This window comes from Drosophila suzukii, chromosome 3 (assembly GCF_043229965.1).
Source record: "Drosophila suzukii chromosome 3, CBGP_Dsuzu_IsoJpt1.0, whole genome shotgun sequence".
Classification (NCBI taxonomy): domain Eukaryota; kingdom Metazoa; phylum Arthropoda; class Insecta; order Diptera; family Drosophilidae; genus Drosophila; species Drosophila suzukii.
In genome coordinates, this window is record NC_092082.1 from 21,475,694 (window position 1) to 21,493,261 (window position 17,568).

General features: G+C 40.4%; 1 protein-coding gene and 1 long non-coding RNA gene across 4 annotated transcripts; one reads left to right on the plus strand and one right to left on the minus strand.

Moving 5' to 3' along the window:
• Positions 1 to 922: 922 nt before the first annotated feature.
• On the plus strand, positions 923 to 16,190 carry Diap1 (Death-associated inhibitor of apoptosis 1). Of its 3 annotated transcripts, none has more exons than XM_036815062.3 (2): positions 923 to 1,150; positions 14,531 to 16,190. In XM_036815062.3, exon 2 carries the CDS (start codon positions 14,611 to 14,613, stop codon positions 15,928 to 15,930), a length of 1,320 nt encoding a protein of 439 aa, XP_036670957.3. In that variant the 5' UTR covers positions 923 to 1,150; positions 14,531 to 14,610; the 3' UTR covers positions 15,931 to 16,190. The 3 variants fall into 3 exon arrangements, with proteins under 3 accessions (XP_036670957.3, XP_016935530.3, XP_016935531.3); XM_017080041.4 differs by lacking the exon at positions 923 to 1,150 and adding an exon at positions 6,417 to 6,795; XM_017080042.4 differs by lacking the exon at positions 923 to 1,150 and adding an exon at positions 14,320 to 14,457.
• Positions 12,983 to 14,381, minus strand: LOC139353162 (uncharacterized). Its single transcript, XR_011604317.1, has 2 exons — positions 14,250 to 14,381; positions 12,983 to 13,575 (listed from the first exon to the last, which is right to left on the minus strand). It is a non-coding gene; the product is annotated as an uncharacterized lncRNA (long non-coding RNA).
• Positions 16,191 to 17,568: the final 1,378 nt, after the last annotated feature.

Here is a 17,568-nt window from a genome sequence, read left to right on the forward strand (position 1 = left end):
TTTTCAGCAATTTTAAAACCTTGAGGTTGTTCAATTGCTGAAAACACGTGTTGTCAACTTATTTCATAAAAAAGATTTTTAAAAAATAAAACACATGTTTTATTTTGTAATTTTATTACCCCAGGTTCGAATTAATTACTTTATAATATAATTGGAAAGTGGAGCTCAGCCAGGGATAAAACACGATAATGTCGTTGAACTCGACACATTCCCACACTGGAAAATTTGAATTTCCAGCAGATTTAAGCAGTGTTTAAGAAGCTGCGTTCTTAAATTTGAACATATTTTATAAAAGAAAGAATAGATATTTTTATTTGAATGAAATATATTGAGAAATAATGGTGGTTGGAATCTTTGGTTGTGTGTATAGCAGTTTTAACAGGGTTAAAAGGGTGCCCTTGCTAGGAGCTTACCCCATACTTGAACCAAATGTGAAACAGAATCGATCTCGTGAAACTATCGATATCATGTAAAATACCAAAAACAGTGTGACCCCGAGGGAATAATATTTTTATTTCAGAACCAGGGCAGCATCATGTAAAAGCTTGCAGCTGTAACGGTTTTATTGCCCTAATTTGAAATTTAAAATGTAAAACACCGAAGGAAGCATAAAATATAATTTATTAGCTTATCAAATAATTAAAAATTCTTAAAATAGTCAACACCTTTAATGAGAAATAGAGAGATAGCAAATGAGAGCACATGACCCACCCCCAAAATAATTGCGCATCGCCTGGGCGAAAAAAAAAAACTATTTCGACCGTTCCGCCCCGCTAATTCTCACTCTCTTTCTCCCGCCAGCACCCTCTCCCTCTCTAGAAAGCCAAGCAAAACAAACCAAATGAGAATGCAAAACCGACAAAAACAAATACCTATAGGAAAGTAGGCTAGGCGGCTCTATAAAACACATAGTTTTTGCGTAGTCGCTGCATGGCACTCAAACCCACCGGACGACGCGTATACATCGAGTGAAATAAATTTATCTGTGCATTCTCGAGAGTTTACCAATAAACATTTCCAAAGGCGCTTTAATAATCTTATCGGGCCGCGATAGGTAAACAAAAACACAATTAAATATTTGGAGGTCGAAAAATAAAAGGAAAACAACCAATGATAAATTGTTACTTTATCTAGGACTAAAATGTCTCCGGTAAGTGATTACTTAAGTGTGTTTTGTTTTGATATTTTCAGGGAAAATAATTTGCCGATGGAAAATTTGACTACCATTTTTAGCTATTAAACTTAGTTTATTTAAAAAACTTAGCTGGGTTGGGTAGAATTTACTTTTGCAATAAATTGCATACATATAGGCGCTCCCTATCTCTCTCTCTCTCTTTCTTTTTCTTCCTTTTTCTCCTTTTTGTGATTTCCTTTCCACAACACTTTTGTTTTGTTTCTCTTCATTCATGTCCTTACTCACAGTCACCCCTTGGAAAATGCACATGGACACCACACACCTCTCTCTCTCTCTCTTCCATTTTCCAGTCATTTCGAAACTGTATGCAATCCAGAGTCAACCCTCTCTTTCTATTTGCCTCCCAATCCACCCCACCTGAAATCTATCCCTCCTGCTCTGACGCACATGGTCTGGTCGGGATATTATCTTACTTTACATTCTAGATTGCTCCATTGTATCTTTTATCTTCGCCGATGCTGAGCTCATTCGCATCGCGTTTCATTCATGATGAAACCATTCCCACCCCATTCGCCAAAGCCCACCCACTCGTAGAACGCTACTAGCTAGAATTTTCCTATTTTTAATTACCGCTCAATGTCATTTCCATTTACAGCGCTGCGTAGGTTCCAAAGATTGATGGGTTTTCGCCTATATAATCAGCTGCTTACCTCACTCATTTTACTAGAACGAAATTACACTTACCTAAATGCATTTTGAGTTGCGTCACTGTGTGCTAAACTTAGCAAGTAAAATGAAAATCGCACACTAATATTTACTTCCGTTTCTTCTGGCGCCAAGTTCTGTCTAATTGATAAGAACTTGGCTTCAACAGGCCAGATGTTTTTACAAAACAGTTGCCATAACAATCTATTATCTATTCTTGGTAACTGTGACTGGCTCTCTTGAAAAAAGTTAGGTATCTCATTCATGAAGTTTATCAAATAAGCCGCAAGTGTATAAACAATTCCTGGATCCAATGCTTGGAAATTGTATTGGCATAGCAACTATTTCACAATTTTTCTAAAATTGTTGTGTTTCAAAAACCTAACCAACCATGACCTCGAGTTCAATAAAAATCCCAATTCACAATCAATTTCGTCAAAAAAAGAACATTTTTAATACTCCTTATTACTATGCAAAATAAAGGTATTGTCAAATATAAATGGAATTTATTGATAAAATTATTTGGAGCTCACATTCAAGAAAGCACACTTAAAAGCAGATATGGTTTAGGAAGATAAGTAGTTATGTAATAACAAAAAGACAAGGAAGTGAACAATAGCGCCGGTAATTACGTATGAATTCAACTCAGAAAATATGTCGAATAAATGTCAATATGGGGATATACGTAAGATATATACCCAATATTAAAGTACGAGTATGTATTTTTAATTCAATCGTTAAAAGATTATTAAAACCCAATATTCGCATACTTCTTTGGGTATTCATAATAAATCTGTTTTCGAAATGATGAAACGTGTTTTATTAGCTTGGTGATGCATTGTCGATTGGATTTACAACTTGAGCTCTGTTCGGTCATCTACACATTTAGCCAAGACATCTTTGGATTTAAATTAATGACCCTGTTCGATACAATTTCAAATGCTTATCACATAGAAGAGATCCCTTTATGAGGATTCTCCATTTGACAGCAACAGATCCACAGGACACCTCAGTTGGACTGGCTCATTATTGGATTGTTCCACACATCCCCATCCCTAAAGATATCTCTACAAAGGATCGACGGCAGCTGGCGACGTCATGTGCCGCACGATCCTTTCTCTGGAAGCAGACACAATGCACAATAAGGATAAGGGCAGAACTGCCTGCCCCAAGAGCAGATGTTGGTGGCTCCGTTTTCGGCGATCCTCTGATCGGTTTATTGTGCCTGCTTCGCTTGCAGCTGCCGGCACACGTCCGCAATTGTCGATCCAGTTTTTCATAGCCCTGATTGAGGCAGGTAATTACATATATGGTGGCTGAAAAGGGACCGACAGGCAGCACATGTTGTAATAGGTAATAGGCAATCTAATCGAATCGTGCCCAACTCGCTGTTATGACACCTTTTGCCAATTGCCGCGCAAAAGAAGAGAATGCAAAAAAGGCAAAAACAGGTTTTCAGCCCGCTGGCTGCATTTGGCTGTCAATTAAAAACCACAGACAAAGTTAGCCAAAGCCAGTACGAAAGTGACAGTCCGACGTTCGTATGGTGAATATTATGATGAGATATTAAAAGTTTGGTTTAAAAAATAAGAAATGTTCTCAAAATCAGTTTGAAAAGGTGTCTAAAAGTATACTATGATAAATGTATTTTATTTGTTTGTGATAAACACATAGATACAACTTTCATAGCAACTTTTAGACAACTTAAGGATATTTGGATTCAAAGATACAGTCAAATATTTAATACACACCCCCTGAGTCATAATAAATATCTTTACCATTCAGCGACAAGTAAAACAAAGTTATCTTTTCCAGACAACAAAGTGACTCAAGTGGTTTGCAGTCAAGATATCTAGATACAATTTTGCAAAAAGTGCATACCTAGGAAACTCGTTATAGAGAATATCCACTGTACATAAATTAAAGTGTATGGGTGAGCAATCAAAATCACAATAAGCAGCGCCACCAACAAGAACGGGGCGAGTGCAACAACTTTAAAAGGCCTTGCAAGGCCGTTCGGCTCTGAGCCAGGGATTTTTCAGCTGAAACTTGTCCGGCCACTCAGCGATCCCAACTCTGTGTGGTCAGCGCAGTGATCTTTTGAAACAGAAAATTCCAAATTGCCAAAGGCACTCTGCCACCATCCGCAAATAGAACATATCGCCGCCACAATTTCGTTTAATTTCCACCAAAAGACCGCCTGCGATAGTGTCGCCTTGCAACATGTCAAAGTCGTCTAGACTCCACATTTATAGGCAAATTTCTCAAATGCGTCGCGACATCTTCGTGGTAAATTTAGCATAGTGTATTTATAAAATCCGAAAAGTTCAACCCGTTTGCGGGCGGACGCTATATGCACACGTCGCGCACTGTCGCCGGGGCACTTTCCATAAATGATTCAAACTTGGCAATCTTTTGTATTTCAGTCCTCGAACGTGTCGGCATTTCCTTTGCACATTGTTACTCAAATATATGTGACTTCGATGTCGTGTCATGGGTGCTAAATTAGAAAGGCTTGTACTTAGATTAGAAATATTCTACCCATCGACAATCTAATGCAGTGGGTTCATTCTAAGAATAATACTCGCAATCGCAAAGATCCTATCTTAAACGGCAGGAAATGACTTCATTGTAATTTCACAAAATTTTTCAAAAATTGCCTTAACATTAGAAACAATTTAGGTGCTACACAATTTAAGAAACATTTATATAAAAGGGTAATGAATATAATTTAATTAAATTGTTGTAATGGTCTTTAAAGTACAGGTTACAAAAATGTTTACTAACGATTCACCATCATATTTAGACAATATGTGAGTGTCAGAATTACTCAGTATGAAACTAAACATGCAAATTGTAACCAAATTGGATGATAATTATACATGTTACTCGTAGAGTAACAGATAATATCTGTTCAGCGCAGCTTTTTTATCTAGAATGTCTGTCTAGCACACATATTTTGTGTTCAAAATCGGTTTCATTGCTAACGTTTCTTCAACAGTTTTGTTAATTATCCCCAAAGAAGTTGTGTTAGAATGCTTATCACACAAGTTCTATGATAAGATAGACTATCTATTTATCTACATCTAACACTTCAAATCTAATCTAATGATAGACACAATCTACTTGGGTTTAACTGTTAATTTGTTAGCCTTTTCCGTAAGTATTTAATAAATATCATTTTTCAGTTGTCTTAAGTTAAACTGTAAATTTTTTAAATGGAAAGGCAAGGTTAAAAAGTTAACAACTGTCAAGTTAAAAAAAACTCTTAGAACCTGAAATGAAAAATTAAAAAACTTCGGCTTGGGGCCAAAAAATATTTTTAAGAAATAGATGGAGTATCTTAAAGTATCTTTTTTGGTTAAATTTGGGTGTGGGTGGCAATACTTTTAGATAGTTTTGTGTGGAATGGAACAGTTAAGTCAAAGTGCCGTCTAAATAAAAATTTTAAAAATTCATCTGCTCCTGCCAATCAAATGCGTTATAGCGATTCTTATCTGCCCCTTGTGATAAGAGACTTCAGGATAATTCCAGCTGCTACACACATTATAAGGAAGCCGAAGAAGAGACAGGTAAAACGAAAATTAGAGAGTGGGAAGGTGAGGGCGGAATGAGGTGCATACACAATAAAACTGCAGCTGCTGTCTGCTCTGGCTCTCTCTCTTTCTCGCGACGTCTGGAAGGTGGAGAAGAAACAGTTTGTGGGAAGAGAGAGGTAGAAATGCGGTGCATTGACACGCGCTGCTTCCATCGTTCGGCGCATGCTCTCCACTCTCTTCCAGGACAGGAGCCTAAAAATCAATGATCCTGGCTGCTGCGTCTGCGAGTGCGAAAGGGATAACCATAGAGCCAAATGTTTTACGGTTATTACGGGTTGCGTACTAATACTAGTCGTAGTACAACAACACTATGCCACCTGCATTTGCCTATTTAAATAGTTACATTTTTAGCAATAATAGCCAGACCGTTTACTTTTAAATTAATTGATTCGAGCTGCCTTCGTAGTCAAATGGTTTTCTACTTGGCGAAGGTTTTTCCAAAATTACAGCTGCGGAAAGGCCGAATGAGCAACTGCATTCAAGACTTTCCATCTTGCTCACGCAGCAAGGGAACACAGCTGTATGGGTTTCTGTCTCTTTTTCTCGGCTTCAGTGCTGACAAAAATAAAATTAAGTAAAATATAAAAATAGCTAGAAATCATTTAGTGGGAATTGGAAAATGACCTAAATGGGGTTACAATGTTATAAGTTGGAAGTTACAAGATTTTTGGGTAATAGCAAATATCTTACAGCTGTTAAATTGTATAAAAAGCCTGTGAAAAACCCAAGAATAATTTTGGTTATAAAGTTTTGAAACTGCTAAGTACGCCTTAATAAAAGATATATAGCGCCCTCTGAGACAAACAAGGGTTTCCAAAAAACCTAGATTTTTAAGTAAATAAATTAAATTATTTTTCCAATTTCGAAGTAAACGCTGCTGAATAGACGAAAAGTGAAATAGGCATATTGTCGATTTTCCCGCTAGACTGTCAAACACTCGGAAAGCGGCTTCGGCTGCGCTCGTCTCGCTCGTTCGCGTCAGTTCGGAATCGCAACTCAACACGTACGGAAGCAATGGATTACTGAGCTGTTTTGAGCGCTGTCTCGATATAAATTTATGCATTTAAAGCTAGAATAAAGTACAAAAATAAAGTATTTAACGGACTCAATTGTGATAGTTGGCTTTGTAATTGTTGGCAACACAAGAACAACAACAACGGAACGAAAGAAAGATAACAGAGAACGTGTGCTTGTCTGAGTGTAACATTATTGTGTTTTTCCGTTCATTTTGTTCACGGAAAATCAATATTGACTGAAAGCGCAATATTCTACGATTTCCATATCGCCGAATCTCATCGCAAAGGAAATTTCCAGCGGAAACTTGAGTTTTTCAAGAAAAAGAGAAAAGCCGTCAAGGTGAGCTGATGTTTATAGCGTTTTTAGTGTATGGTATTTTGTGTACTCCCAACGAATTTAACCCCAAAAATTTAATGAAAACGTGACATCAGAAGGCAGACAGCAAAAGCTAAAATATATTTTTGTTGTTTGCTTTGCTGGTACGTTCACTGAGCCACACACACATATGCACGTTATCTGGGGAAAAACACACGCGCGCGCATATACAAGCATAAAAATGTCCAGAACACAAAGTTGTCGCATGAGATTTGACTGCAATTTATGATTTGTTTACTTTTAAGATCTATACCTATGTAATAAAAGGTAAACAAACGACTACACTAGTTAATAAATGTAAACAATCAGCAAAAGCTTTTAACTTTGTGGCAAAGTAGAGCGAAAACGATTTCTGATTTTTCGTCGGGTGTCTGCCGTTTGTTTTGTGTTCCCGTTTCGTTCGCCGTCTCTCGCTCGCACTTCAACGACCGCAGCGACGAGAGATTGTTTCATAAAAAGATGGCGACCGTAGAGTTGCCAAATACTCGCACTCCTGTCTTACTCCAAATTATTTACAAAATTACCAACTTTTTGTTTACTCCATAAATTCGGCGAATTTTTCTGTTTCGGTAAACAGAAATTAAAATGACACATGGTTGTTTGCACGGCTTTTCAGGCCATGGAAACGCGAAACTTTCCGCCATATGGTAACCCTCTTTTTGCATTGAGTGATTTCATACGAAATTCCACACCCCGCAAATCCCCTGCGGTCCTCAATGGTCGTTTAAAAACAACATTCTCAATTGGGCATAATGTGGATGGAGAAGAATAAGGGGCGGTTATTGTACCATACAATGCCATTAATTTTATATTCATCCGAATTTCGGACTACGCAATATGTATACTGTGTTCGTCTACGGTCAAAATTAAGCGATGACTACAGCATCCAAAATATTCCAGTTTACCCATTTTTTAGGAGATTCGAAGGTCACCCTATGTGTCATCTTCCATCTATCAGTAGAACCCTCCATCCTGTTCTAATTAAATTTAATTTGTTTCTTTCAACATGAAAAACAAATTTAGATCATGTTAAACCGGATCTTCAAAACTTTTTTTATTATACTTATAATTGAATAGATCGTTAGCATATTACTGAAATATTTTCCTTAAAAAAATAGGTTTACAAATGGTTTTGGAACTCATACCTAAACTATCGCCTTGGATACCTCTGATATCATATGATACAAACTTATGTATATGACTAACGTTGTTCATATTCTTGTATATCACGTTTCAAACGTGATTTAAACTAAACATTTTTTTCCGTGCATCTGAATAAACAGATGACGCGTCAGTTTGCTGGGTATATACACATACTTTACTCCGTACGATATACGATTACACTATGTGTAAGGCACTTCCTCTTTTACGCACACACTCACTCGCATAATCCGGCCCAACCCACCACCACCACCGATTCCGGACTATGGAGCATTAGCTTCTTTGTCTGGCACATCCGCTGCCAACGGAAGTGGTGCACTCATGCGTGTTTTCCACTCTGCAGAAATGGAGAGAAAAAGAGCCGAGGTATAATGGTAATGTCGAGAAACCATTGCCACAGAGACGAGCTCAAAAAACCGTTTGAGCTGTTGCCAATTTTCACTATGCTTTTTTTCGCGTCGAGTGCAGTTTTTTTGCGCACTGTGCCGCTTTTTATGCTTCATTGCTTTGAACTTTTGCGTTCATTTTTCGCCGAACAAAGAGAAAGTCTCGCCAGTCTCAGTCTCTCAGTTTCTCAACTTGAGCTGAGCTAAGCTTCAGTTTACAGCTGAATACAGTCGAACTATCGTAGCTGAAACTTTCCTTATCGGAACATTCAGTAACACTAACAAGCTTTGAAATGGGTCCCTCAAAAATATTATATTAAATGTGTCTATCTATTTAGACTACAAAGTTATACAACCCTTTCAACTAAGTCAATATTTGTAATCATACGCTTGGTATGGTGTATAACGATTTTAAAAATCTTGATACTTCCAAATTTTCGGCATTAAGTTTCATAATTTATTAGGATAAAAAGTTGTATTAATCGAAACAAAAAGAATATAAAAACGTCTTCGTAAATTGCATTTTCCTTATAGGGGTTACAATTTGTGGCCTGTATTTTTCGCTGGCAACGTTGCAGTGCCACAACTTTTTCCATTATCGCCGCACCCACACACCATCGATGGTGGTCCCTGCGCCCACATTTACCACTCCCACGAATCGGATCGAGACGAGTCGAGACAATTCGTTAATAAAACGATAGATAAGATGCTTAATAAACAACAAACAGTTCTCACGTAAATGCTGGGAGTAGAATTTTCCCGAAAATAGAATAGAACCTATTGTCTGTCCTACCGTGAGTTCCATTTGTTATCGGCAGCAGACGCGACGGCAATCAGCACATGAATGGAAATGGACCAAGGCGGCCCTTGAAAGAGGAGATGGAGATGAGAACCCCGGAGACAGGGCTAAGCATAAGATGAAGAAAATTACATTTCGGAATTCCCGGAATTCTCGATGCTCTCAAGCTGAATCATCTCGTCGCCTCCACGACCTTTGAGCTGGGCCGCGTGAAAAACGACCTTTCAGCTATTATTTCCACTAACGAGGCCCTCCCTTCCCTTCCCTTTCCTGATCTTCATCTCGCTTTTCCCTGGGATCGTACCCACATTCCAAGTCCCATAGAGATGCTGCGATGATAAATGTTTTGCCCTCTCACTCGCACACGACTTGACTTTGGGTTTGAGAACAATTTTCCTTTGGTTTTCCTAGGAAAAATGCTGGCGGCGTCGGCGGCTCTACGACTTTGAACCAAGCCGCCGTTAGTTTTTTGGACAATCGATCAATGTTCAATAGGGAAGAGGGGCAAGAAACCGAAACCGATGAGAAGAAAGAGCGAGAGAGACATATACAGTCGAGCCGATCTTAATGCATTCCTTAACAGCTCGGATCGGGGGGCATTTATTATGATTACAATATTGCCCTTTGTTGGCCAGCATCCCAGAATTGTTGTTGTTGTTGTTGTTATTATTGTTGTTGTTCCATCTCTGTTTTCTTCTCGTATTATCGACGTCGGCGGTCGTTTTGTTGCTGCATTTCTTGGAAGGCCACAACACGCACGCACACACTTTCGTATAGTACGCACATAAAGATGCCGTGTGCGGAGATCATGCAAGAATGTTCTTTGTGTGTGTTGCATTTATTTATTTTTCTGCATCCTCCTGAATGCCCCTTCTTCTTCTTCCTCATGTTCGGATTCTTCCACTTCGGATTCTTCATCTTGTTCTTCTTGGGCTCTGAGCACGATGACGACTCATGCAGCAGCAGGGGTATCTTCCCTCTTGCTTTAGTGGCCCCTCTTTTAACCCTAGCTTGGTGTTGTTTTTGTTGTTCTTGTCGTATCTGGTATCACCGCATTCCAATCTCGGTTTTTTTTTGTCGAAGACAACAACAAAAAGAATGGTAAAGTGTTTATAATAGTTTCCCACAGTCGAGCTCATGTCTCCGGGGCTCCCAAGGTATAATCAAAACAGCTGTGGTCAGTATTCTAGTTCCAATGATTTTTCCAAGAACATACCACCATCAGTTCAGCATTATTTCAGATGCCTTTGTTTTAGGTCTTTCGAATTCAAGCTCAAATACTTTTTTTCATTTCGTTTTACTTAAGGACTGAAATATACCCCAAAATTCTGTATATGAAAAATAAAAAAAATTCCATTATTAGAAAGTTACCATTATCCATATTAAAATTTAAGAAATGTTGGTAGGCTAGAAAAGATTGAAGCGAATAAAATCAAAAAGAAAAAACAAAAAATTTGTTTAAGTAACGTCTGTACTGTAGTAATGTTATTTCTTCGCCCTCGTCTGTGGTTACAGAACGCAGACCTTTTCCACGGCTTTGGACCTCTGCGGTTACCTTCACTTACTACAGCGATAGCAACAGCAGAACTCCAGTCACTTGGGCCCAGCTTTACTTACAGACTGGGAACGGTATGAACTGGCCTGGCTTGGCTTATTCCAATCAGAAAACCCGAAAGGCAGCTCCAACTACCATACCACTCCGCTCCACTCCACTCCACTCCAGCCCAACTCCAACTCCAGTTTGATTTTCTGTGGCGGAGTTTTGTAGAAAAGTTGCCCGACTGCATTCCATTGTAGGTTCGCTCGTTCGGTTTTGGTCTTGTCTTTCGTGTTCGTTTGTTCTTCTGTGTCTTTTTTTTTCAGTTTTCAGTTTTCTGTTTGTTGCCTTGCCTTGCCTCCTGGGCCTAGCCTTTTGCTTTGGCCTTTGATTATGATTTTCTTTGCTGCCGAGTGGTATTTTCTTCTGGTCTCTGGGATCGGGCGTTGTTGTTGTTTTTGTTGTTTTTGTGCTCCCATGCCATTCATGCGCCGCCCAGGAGGCCTTGTCTTTTCAGTCGGTCTTCGGTTGGTGTTGGGTGAAGGCGCTGCTCACGGTTTACATCCATCGCTTGATACATTTAGTTCCTGGTTTTCCTTGAAAAAAATTAAATTAATTTTTTAATAAAAATCAGTTTTAAAGTTCATCGAATTTGTTGCATTTCAAAAGAGACTGGTAAGTGTTAGCGAACCCTGCCTAATTGAATAAATGCAAATGTCTGGCTTTTGAACTTTCCACGGAATTTCCTGATATAGCCCCGGTGAAATTCCAATAGTCGGTTTACATTACAATTGTTAATGGGTTTGGCATTCCACAATAACAAATAACAGACGTCGGCAGAGGCAGCTATAATTGCACTTTGTACTGGCTAGAAAAGCAAAACAAACAATAATGAGGGGGCAGCTGGGCAGACCGAAGATTCGACTACTCTTTGTCTGAAATATTTTACTACTGATTGATATGAAACTGCAGGGCTTCATATATTATCTCATTATTTAACTATAATTCAAGTTTAGCTGATTTTATTTTGAAAACAAGCTAGATATTTAAGTTTTATGATATAAAATCCTATCCTATTGAACCAAGACTATATTGGAAGTAGTATGTTTCTAAAGCACTTGCAAAATTCTGGATTCCCTATAAGGGTAGACAAATTGCAATTACAATAGCAGACAGCATCTCAAGCTTTTCGTGTGCCTGTCTGTGTGCTGGCCGCTGCTCCACTTCAAAAACAATGCGCAATCTCTGCACAGAAAGAGACCCCCATCTGTAGCATCCCCCGGATCCAGAGGCATCATCCTCCATATATCCCGGGCTCCAGAAGTCAGCATTCGTAATTTACAATTGCTTTTGTTTTTGCTGCTGCTGCACTTTATGTGTACTTTTTTTCCTTTTGCTCTGCGCTGCACTCTGTTTTTCCTGTGGTTAGTTGTTTTTCCCATTGATGGTTTCGTCTTTGCACCACATGGCCGTCTCGCTTGCACCACCGTTCCTCCAATATGCATTTATGCTGCGCTTTATGCTGCAAGTCGGGCTCCATGCTACATGCTCCGTGCTCCGCGGTGGTGTTGCTGGCTGGAGTCGCCGAGTGCGCCGTCGCCAGAGTGGTTTGACTGCATTCCATTAAAACTTTCTCACAGTCGGCTAGCTTGGAGTGCTCCACAGTGCATGGCACTGCCAGCTAACCCACCGATGGCCCCGGCCCCCTAGCACCACCATATCCATAGCCATAGCCGCCCAACTGCCCCAACCTCCCCGATCCGTTGCAATTGTTTGGCGAGTTTGGCTGGTTTGTGGTTGAAATTTGGACTTTGAACACGGGGCCTGGGCCCAACTCAGCGGTCGTGCTGGGTTTTTGCTGTTTGCTGGTGGCCCAGGCGAGTAAATGTCGAAAAACGGCTGTACAATCTCCTTGGAGGAGACCACCGCAGATACAGTTTAGGTCCCCAGGCACCATTCGATCGGCAGCGATACGCGGCTATCGATAGGAACCATGTTTTTGGCGATTCAAGACGTTTAACTCCATTTTTGGAAACTTCTTAAAAATACAGTACAAGATCTGTGATATGTTAAATATAAAAAGTATATTACATGCGTTTTCAATTGCCGATAAATAATTAATTTAAAGCAGATTTGTTAGCAACGATTTCATCGATTAAACTAAAATTTTCCGATAATCAATAACCGATAGATTAAATAATAATATGATATTTTGGTGCTACTTTAAAGATATTTTATCTCCTAGCAATAAACAATTTTAATAAAATGATATAGCAATTTTTTTTATTTAGGACTACTGCTTTTACCCATAGTTACTGTAATACATGACAGAATAGATTTGCTTTTTCTGTCATTACTATAATTGCCAACTCAACAACTGACGAGCAATTGAAAACGCCGTGTGGGTTGTCCCTCGATTAGCATACTGATTTATCTGTTGCCGCTTTTTGTGACTACAACTTTTTGCCATTATTATTGAAATTATTTGCTCGGTGAGTCAGATCGAGAATTGTTATCGGGCAACGTCTGGCTGGCGCCACCCACCGTCCTACGAAAAAACCCACCCACTCAGGCACTCGTGTCTGGTGGTGCTGTTCCGAGGACAAAATACTAATACTCACTGCGATTCGGCGCACTGGGAAAACGAGCGGTTGTAACATTGCGTACTCTATACCACTACGTATATTTTTTCTATCGCAACTCGGGAGTTTTCCCCGAAAGGAAAAACCACCCTCGGCCCGCGTGCGAGCGGGACAACCGCTGTGTTTTCCATCAGCTAAGGGCTCTTAAAGTTCGTTGATGCTGCATCTCCAGTTTCTTGAACTGCGTTTCAGTTTTTCCCTGCATTGTACATACACACTCTGAAAAACGTAGAAGTGCGACGAAAAAGTGTCTGGAGCTTTAGCAAAAATATTTTACTTATCAAATGAAAGGTATTTATAATGCCATAAAGTGATTGATTGAATATAAAATCTGAAAAACAACGATAAGAATATTTTCGGCAATAATATTATCAGTTAAATAAAAAAAAAATTAAATAAAAATGGTTTCCATTAATAATTCTAGGATTTGTTCTATCGGCAATCACCATTTTAATCTTTAAGTTTACAGTGAAAAGGGAATCAATAAAAAAATTGTTGCGTTCATTTTAATTACTTCTCTGTTGATAAGAATGTATTTCAAAACATGTTTTGTTCATTGTGACTTTGCAAATTACTCATGTTTTTGCTTAAGTTTCCCAGAATTTATGTTGCTCATGATATTATAACACTTATAAGACATACCCATTTTAAAGGGTAAAGGCAATATAATAATTTTTTTAAAATCATGTCTAGTCATAAGATACTATAAATTGCAAATGCAAGCCGTCATCTAAGATTATTCATAGAATACAAAGTAAAACTATCATGCTACGAATTTCATCTCAAAGTCTACAAAAGCTGCAATAGTTACATTATCTAATATATATTACAAACAAATGTAAATCAGTTCTATGTGTATAGTATATTTCTATATTTCCATTGACGCCCGTTACCTTTCTATCGGTCGACCTTATCAATAATTGCTTTATAAGTCAAGTGTCGGGCAAGTCAAAGTTCTCTGAACAGTTTGCTGCGCTTTTTGTACTTGCCCGTCAGTTGCTTATGAGCTCTTTCTGCGATGTGTGCTCGAATCGCGTAGGTCTACTCAGAAGGAGAAGTTTCTCGTCTGTTTGGAAGTCTAGGTGTACATATCCTTATCAGGTTGATAGCGCCTATCTGAACCTGCCCGATAAACATTTATATTGATGGTTTTCTTTCTTTTCTTTCATTCCAGTTTCGAGCTCAGAGGGAAGCAACCGGAGAAGAATTTAAGGATCTACAATCTAGGGAAGATAACAAATACCAGAACGCAACATGGCATATGTAGTAGCAGATCTGCCGTCTTATGGACCTAGCGCTTTCGATCTAGTACACGATCAGGTGGATAACAACACGAACGCGACGACGCAGCTATTCAAGAACAATATCTACAACATCATGAACGATCTAAACCGCGAGGAGGCGCGCCTAAAAACCTTCACCAACTGGCCGCTGGAGTGGCTGGACAAACGCCAACTGGCCCAGACGGGCATGTTCTACACACACGTCGACGACAAGGTGAAGTGCTATTTTTGCGGCGTGGAAATCGGACGCTGGGAGCAGGAGGATCTGCCCGTGCCGGAGCATCAGCGATGGTCGCCCAACTGCCCTTTGTTGCGACGCCGCACCACCAACAATGTGCCGCTCAATGGCGAAGCCCTGGACCGCATCCTGCCACCGATCAGCTACGATATCTGCGGTGCCAACGACTCGACGACGGGTGTGGAGCTGAGGGAGCACGCCTACGCAGAAGGACGCATCCCCATGTCGCAGCTGATCCAGTCGATAGGCGTAAACACAGCGAATGCGGCAGCCTCTGTCGCCGGAATTGCCTCCCCGCCGCCTATCAGCTCCATCGCCACACATGCGTCGACGGCCACGCAGGCCAACGGCGATGTCCAGCCGGAGACGTGTCGTGCCCCGGCCGCCAGTGGCAATTATTTTCCCGAGTATCCCGAGTACGCCGTGGAGTCGGCACGCCTGCGCACCTTCGAGGCGTGGCCGAGGAACCTAAAGCAGAAGCCCCACCAGCTGGCCGAGGCGGGTTTCTTCTACACGGGCGTTGGAGATCGCGTCCGCTGCTTCAGTTGCGGCGGTGGTCTCAAGGACTGGGACGACAACGACGAGCCCTGGGAGCAGCATGCCCTGTGGCTAAATCAGTGCCGTTTCGTCAAGCTGATGAAGGGTCAACTCTATATCGATACAGTGGCCGCCAAGCCAGAGCCAGCCGAGGAGAAGGAGGAGAATTCAACAGGGGTCGAGTCGGCCAGCAGACAGGTGCCAGCCGAGCAGACGACGGAAGCTTCGGAGGCGGCCAGTTCGGGAGATGTGGCCCCGTCCGTGCCTCCCACGGCCGCCACCCGCATCTTCGACAAAATCCAGGAGGCGACATCGGTGGCTCCGTCCTCCAACAACAGCGGCCCCTCCTCCATACCCGAGGAGAAGCTGTGCAAGATCTGCTACGGCGCCGAGTACAATACGGCATTCCTGCCCTGCGGCCATGTGGTGGCCTGCGCCAAGTGCGCCTCCTCCGTGACCAAGTGTCCGCTGTGCCGGAAGCCCTTCACCGATGTGATGCGTGTATATTTTTCTTAAGAACGCTAATCTGGACCGAAGTCCCCAAATTCAAAATTAATAATATGAAACCCATTTTCAAATGTGTTAATCAAAACTGTAAGAAAAAATCGGGGTTCAACCGGCGATCGCAACGGCCAGCTGTTGGGCAGCCCGGCAGCTGGCCGTTGCCTTTAGTAAGAACACCAAGCCTGGTAGAGATCGTAAGCCTCCAATGTAATATTAGTTTAGTGCAGCACTTATATGCGTTATTTATAATAAAACTAACATATTACCGAAAACCGTCAGTTGTTTGTCATCTGTGGGTGTGGGATTAATTACAGAAGGCGTCGTTACGGCGATGAGTTCACGCCCAAGCCCGGAGAATCATCAGGGGGATTCACGAATGCCGATTGGAGCACACAATCACTCAGAGCTGGCTTGGTCTCAGGAATTAAATATTATTTGTTTCTGGTATGAAACATAATTATATAGAATTCTAAATTAAACTGTCGAACTCATAGAACCGCAGAAAACAAATTATTTGTGATCACCCTTGGCAACAATTTTTATGAGTCGTACAAATAATACAATCGCAAGAAAGACTATCTTTAATACTATCAGCAAAAAGCGAGAAAGAATTTTAAGTCCCATTAATATCTTGATTAATGAGTTTTTAGGGTTTTTTTTGTTAAATTATAAAATGTATTGATAAACTCCATTGCCATTTTTATAAAAAAAGTAAATACGTAGATCTTATCAATAGGTATTAGTCCATTTTTATTTGTCATTATCAATTTGTAAAAATATTTATAAGTAATACCTCTACCATCTAATGTAGTAGCAGGTGTTTGGCAATAATCAGTTATCTTGGTCCAAACAACAGGCCTACATTTGCACATACCTATAAGCACGGGCCAGATCCTTTGTCCAGGGAACTTAAATAAAGGGGCTCTTATCAGTCATTGCATTTATAAGGGTATGCAATTATTAATCATTCGCCCACGCCTAAACAAAGTGCATTCAACTCCAATTAAAAGTGCAGTGTGCAGTGACAAATCCCGGCTCTTTGTTGCGTTTGTTAAGCCGTAATAATTCGGAAATTTCAGGTTTTGGACTGGGTGTTTTTTTTTGGAGATCAGATTTGGATTTAAGCGTTTTCCACCTCATCAGATAAGCTCGCAGTGCATTTCAATTAGTTTAGCGCGATCGGACAGATCCGGTTTCGGATTAGCCAAGGTGAGAAATGCTGCACACCCTGCGAGCGGGTAAGTACGACTGGCGGGTTGCATCACCAAACCATATGCATATGGATTTGTAATCCATGCGATTGCACACGTGCCAGATAGCAACAGGCTCTTTGCTATTTATTATTACGAAATGCCTTAATGAATGAAACATTTACCTGAGTCATCCGTTCCCAGAACTGGAAAGGAATGCCACTTACTATTGGCTAGTGGGCTGCAAATATCAGAGATCATAACTGGAATGGCATTTGACAGTCGATATTATGCAAATTGCTGATCTAGATTCAGTGGCGAGAGATCGTAAAGTCAGGTGCTGACCTTAGATTGCGTGAGGTTTTCAATTAGCAGGCGAAGGCCCCTGATAAAACTGCCTTCAACTTGTGTGAGAAACTAAATTTCTAGTCCCAAGCTCAATGGAAATAGCAATGTAGAT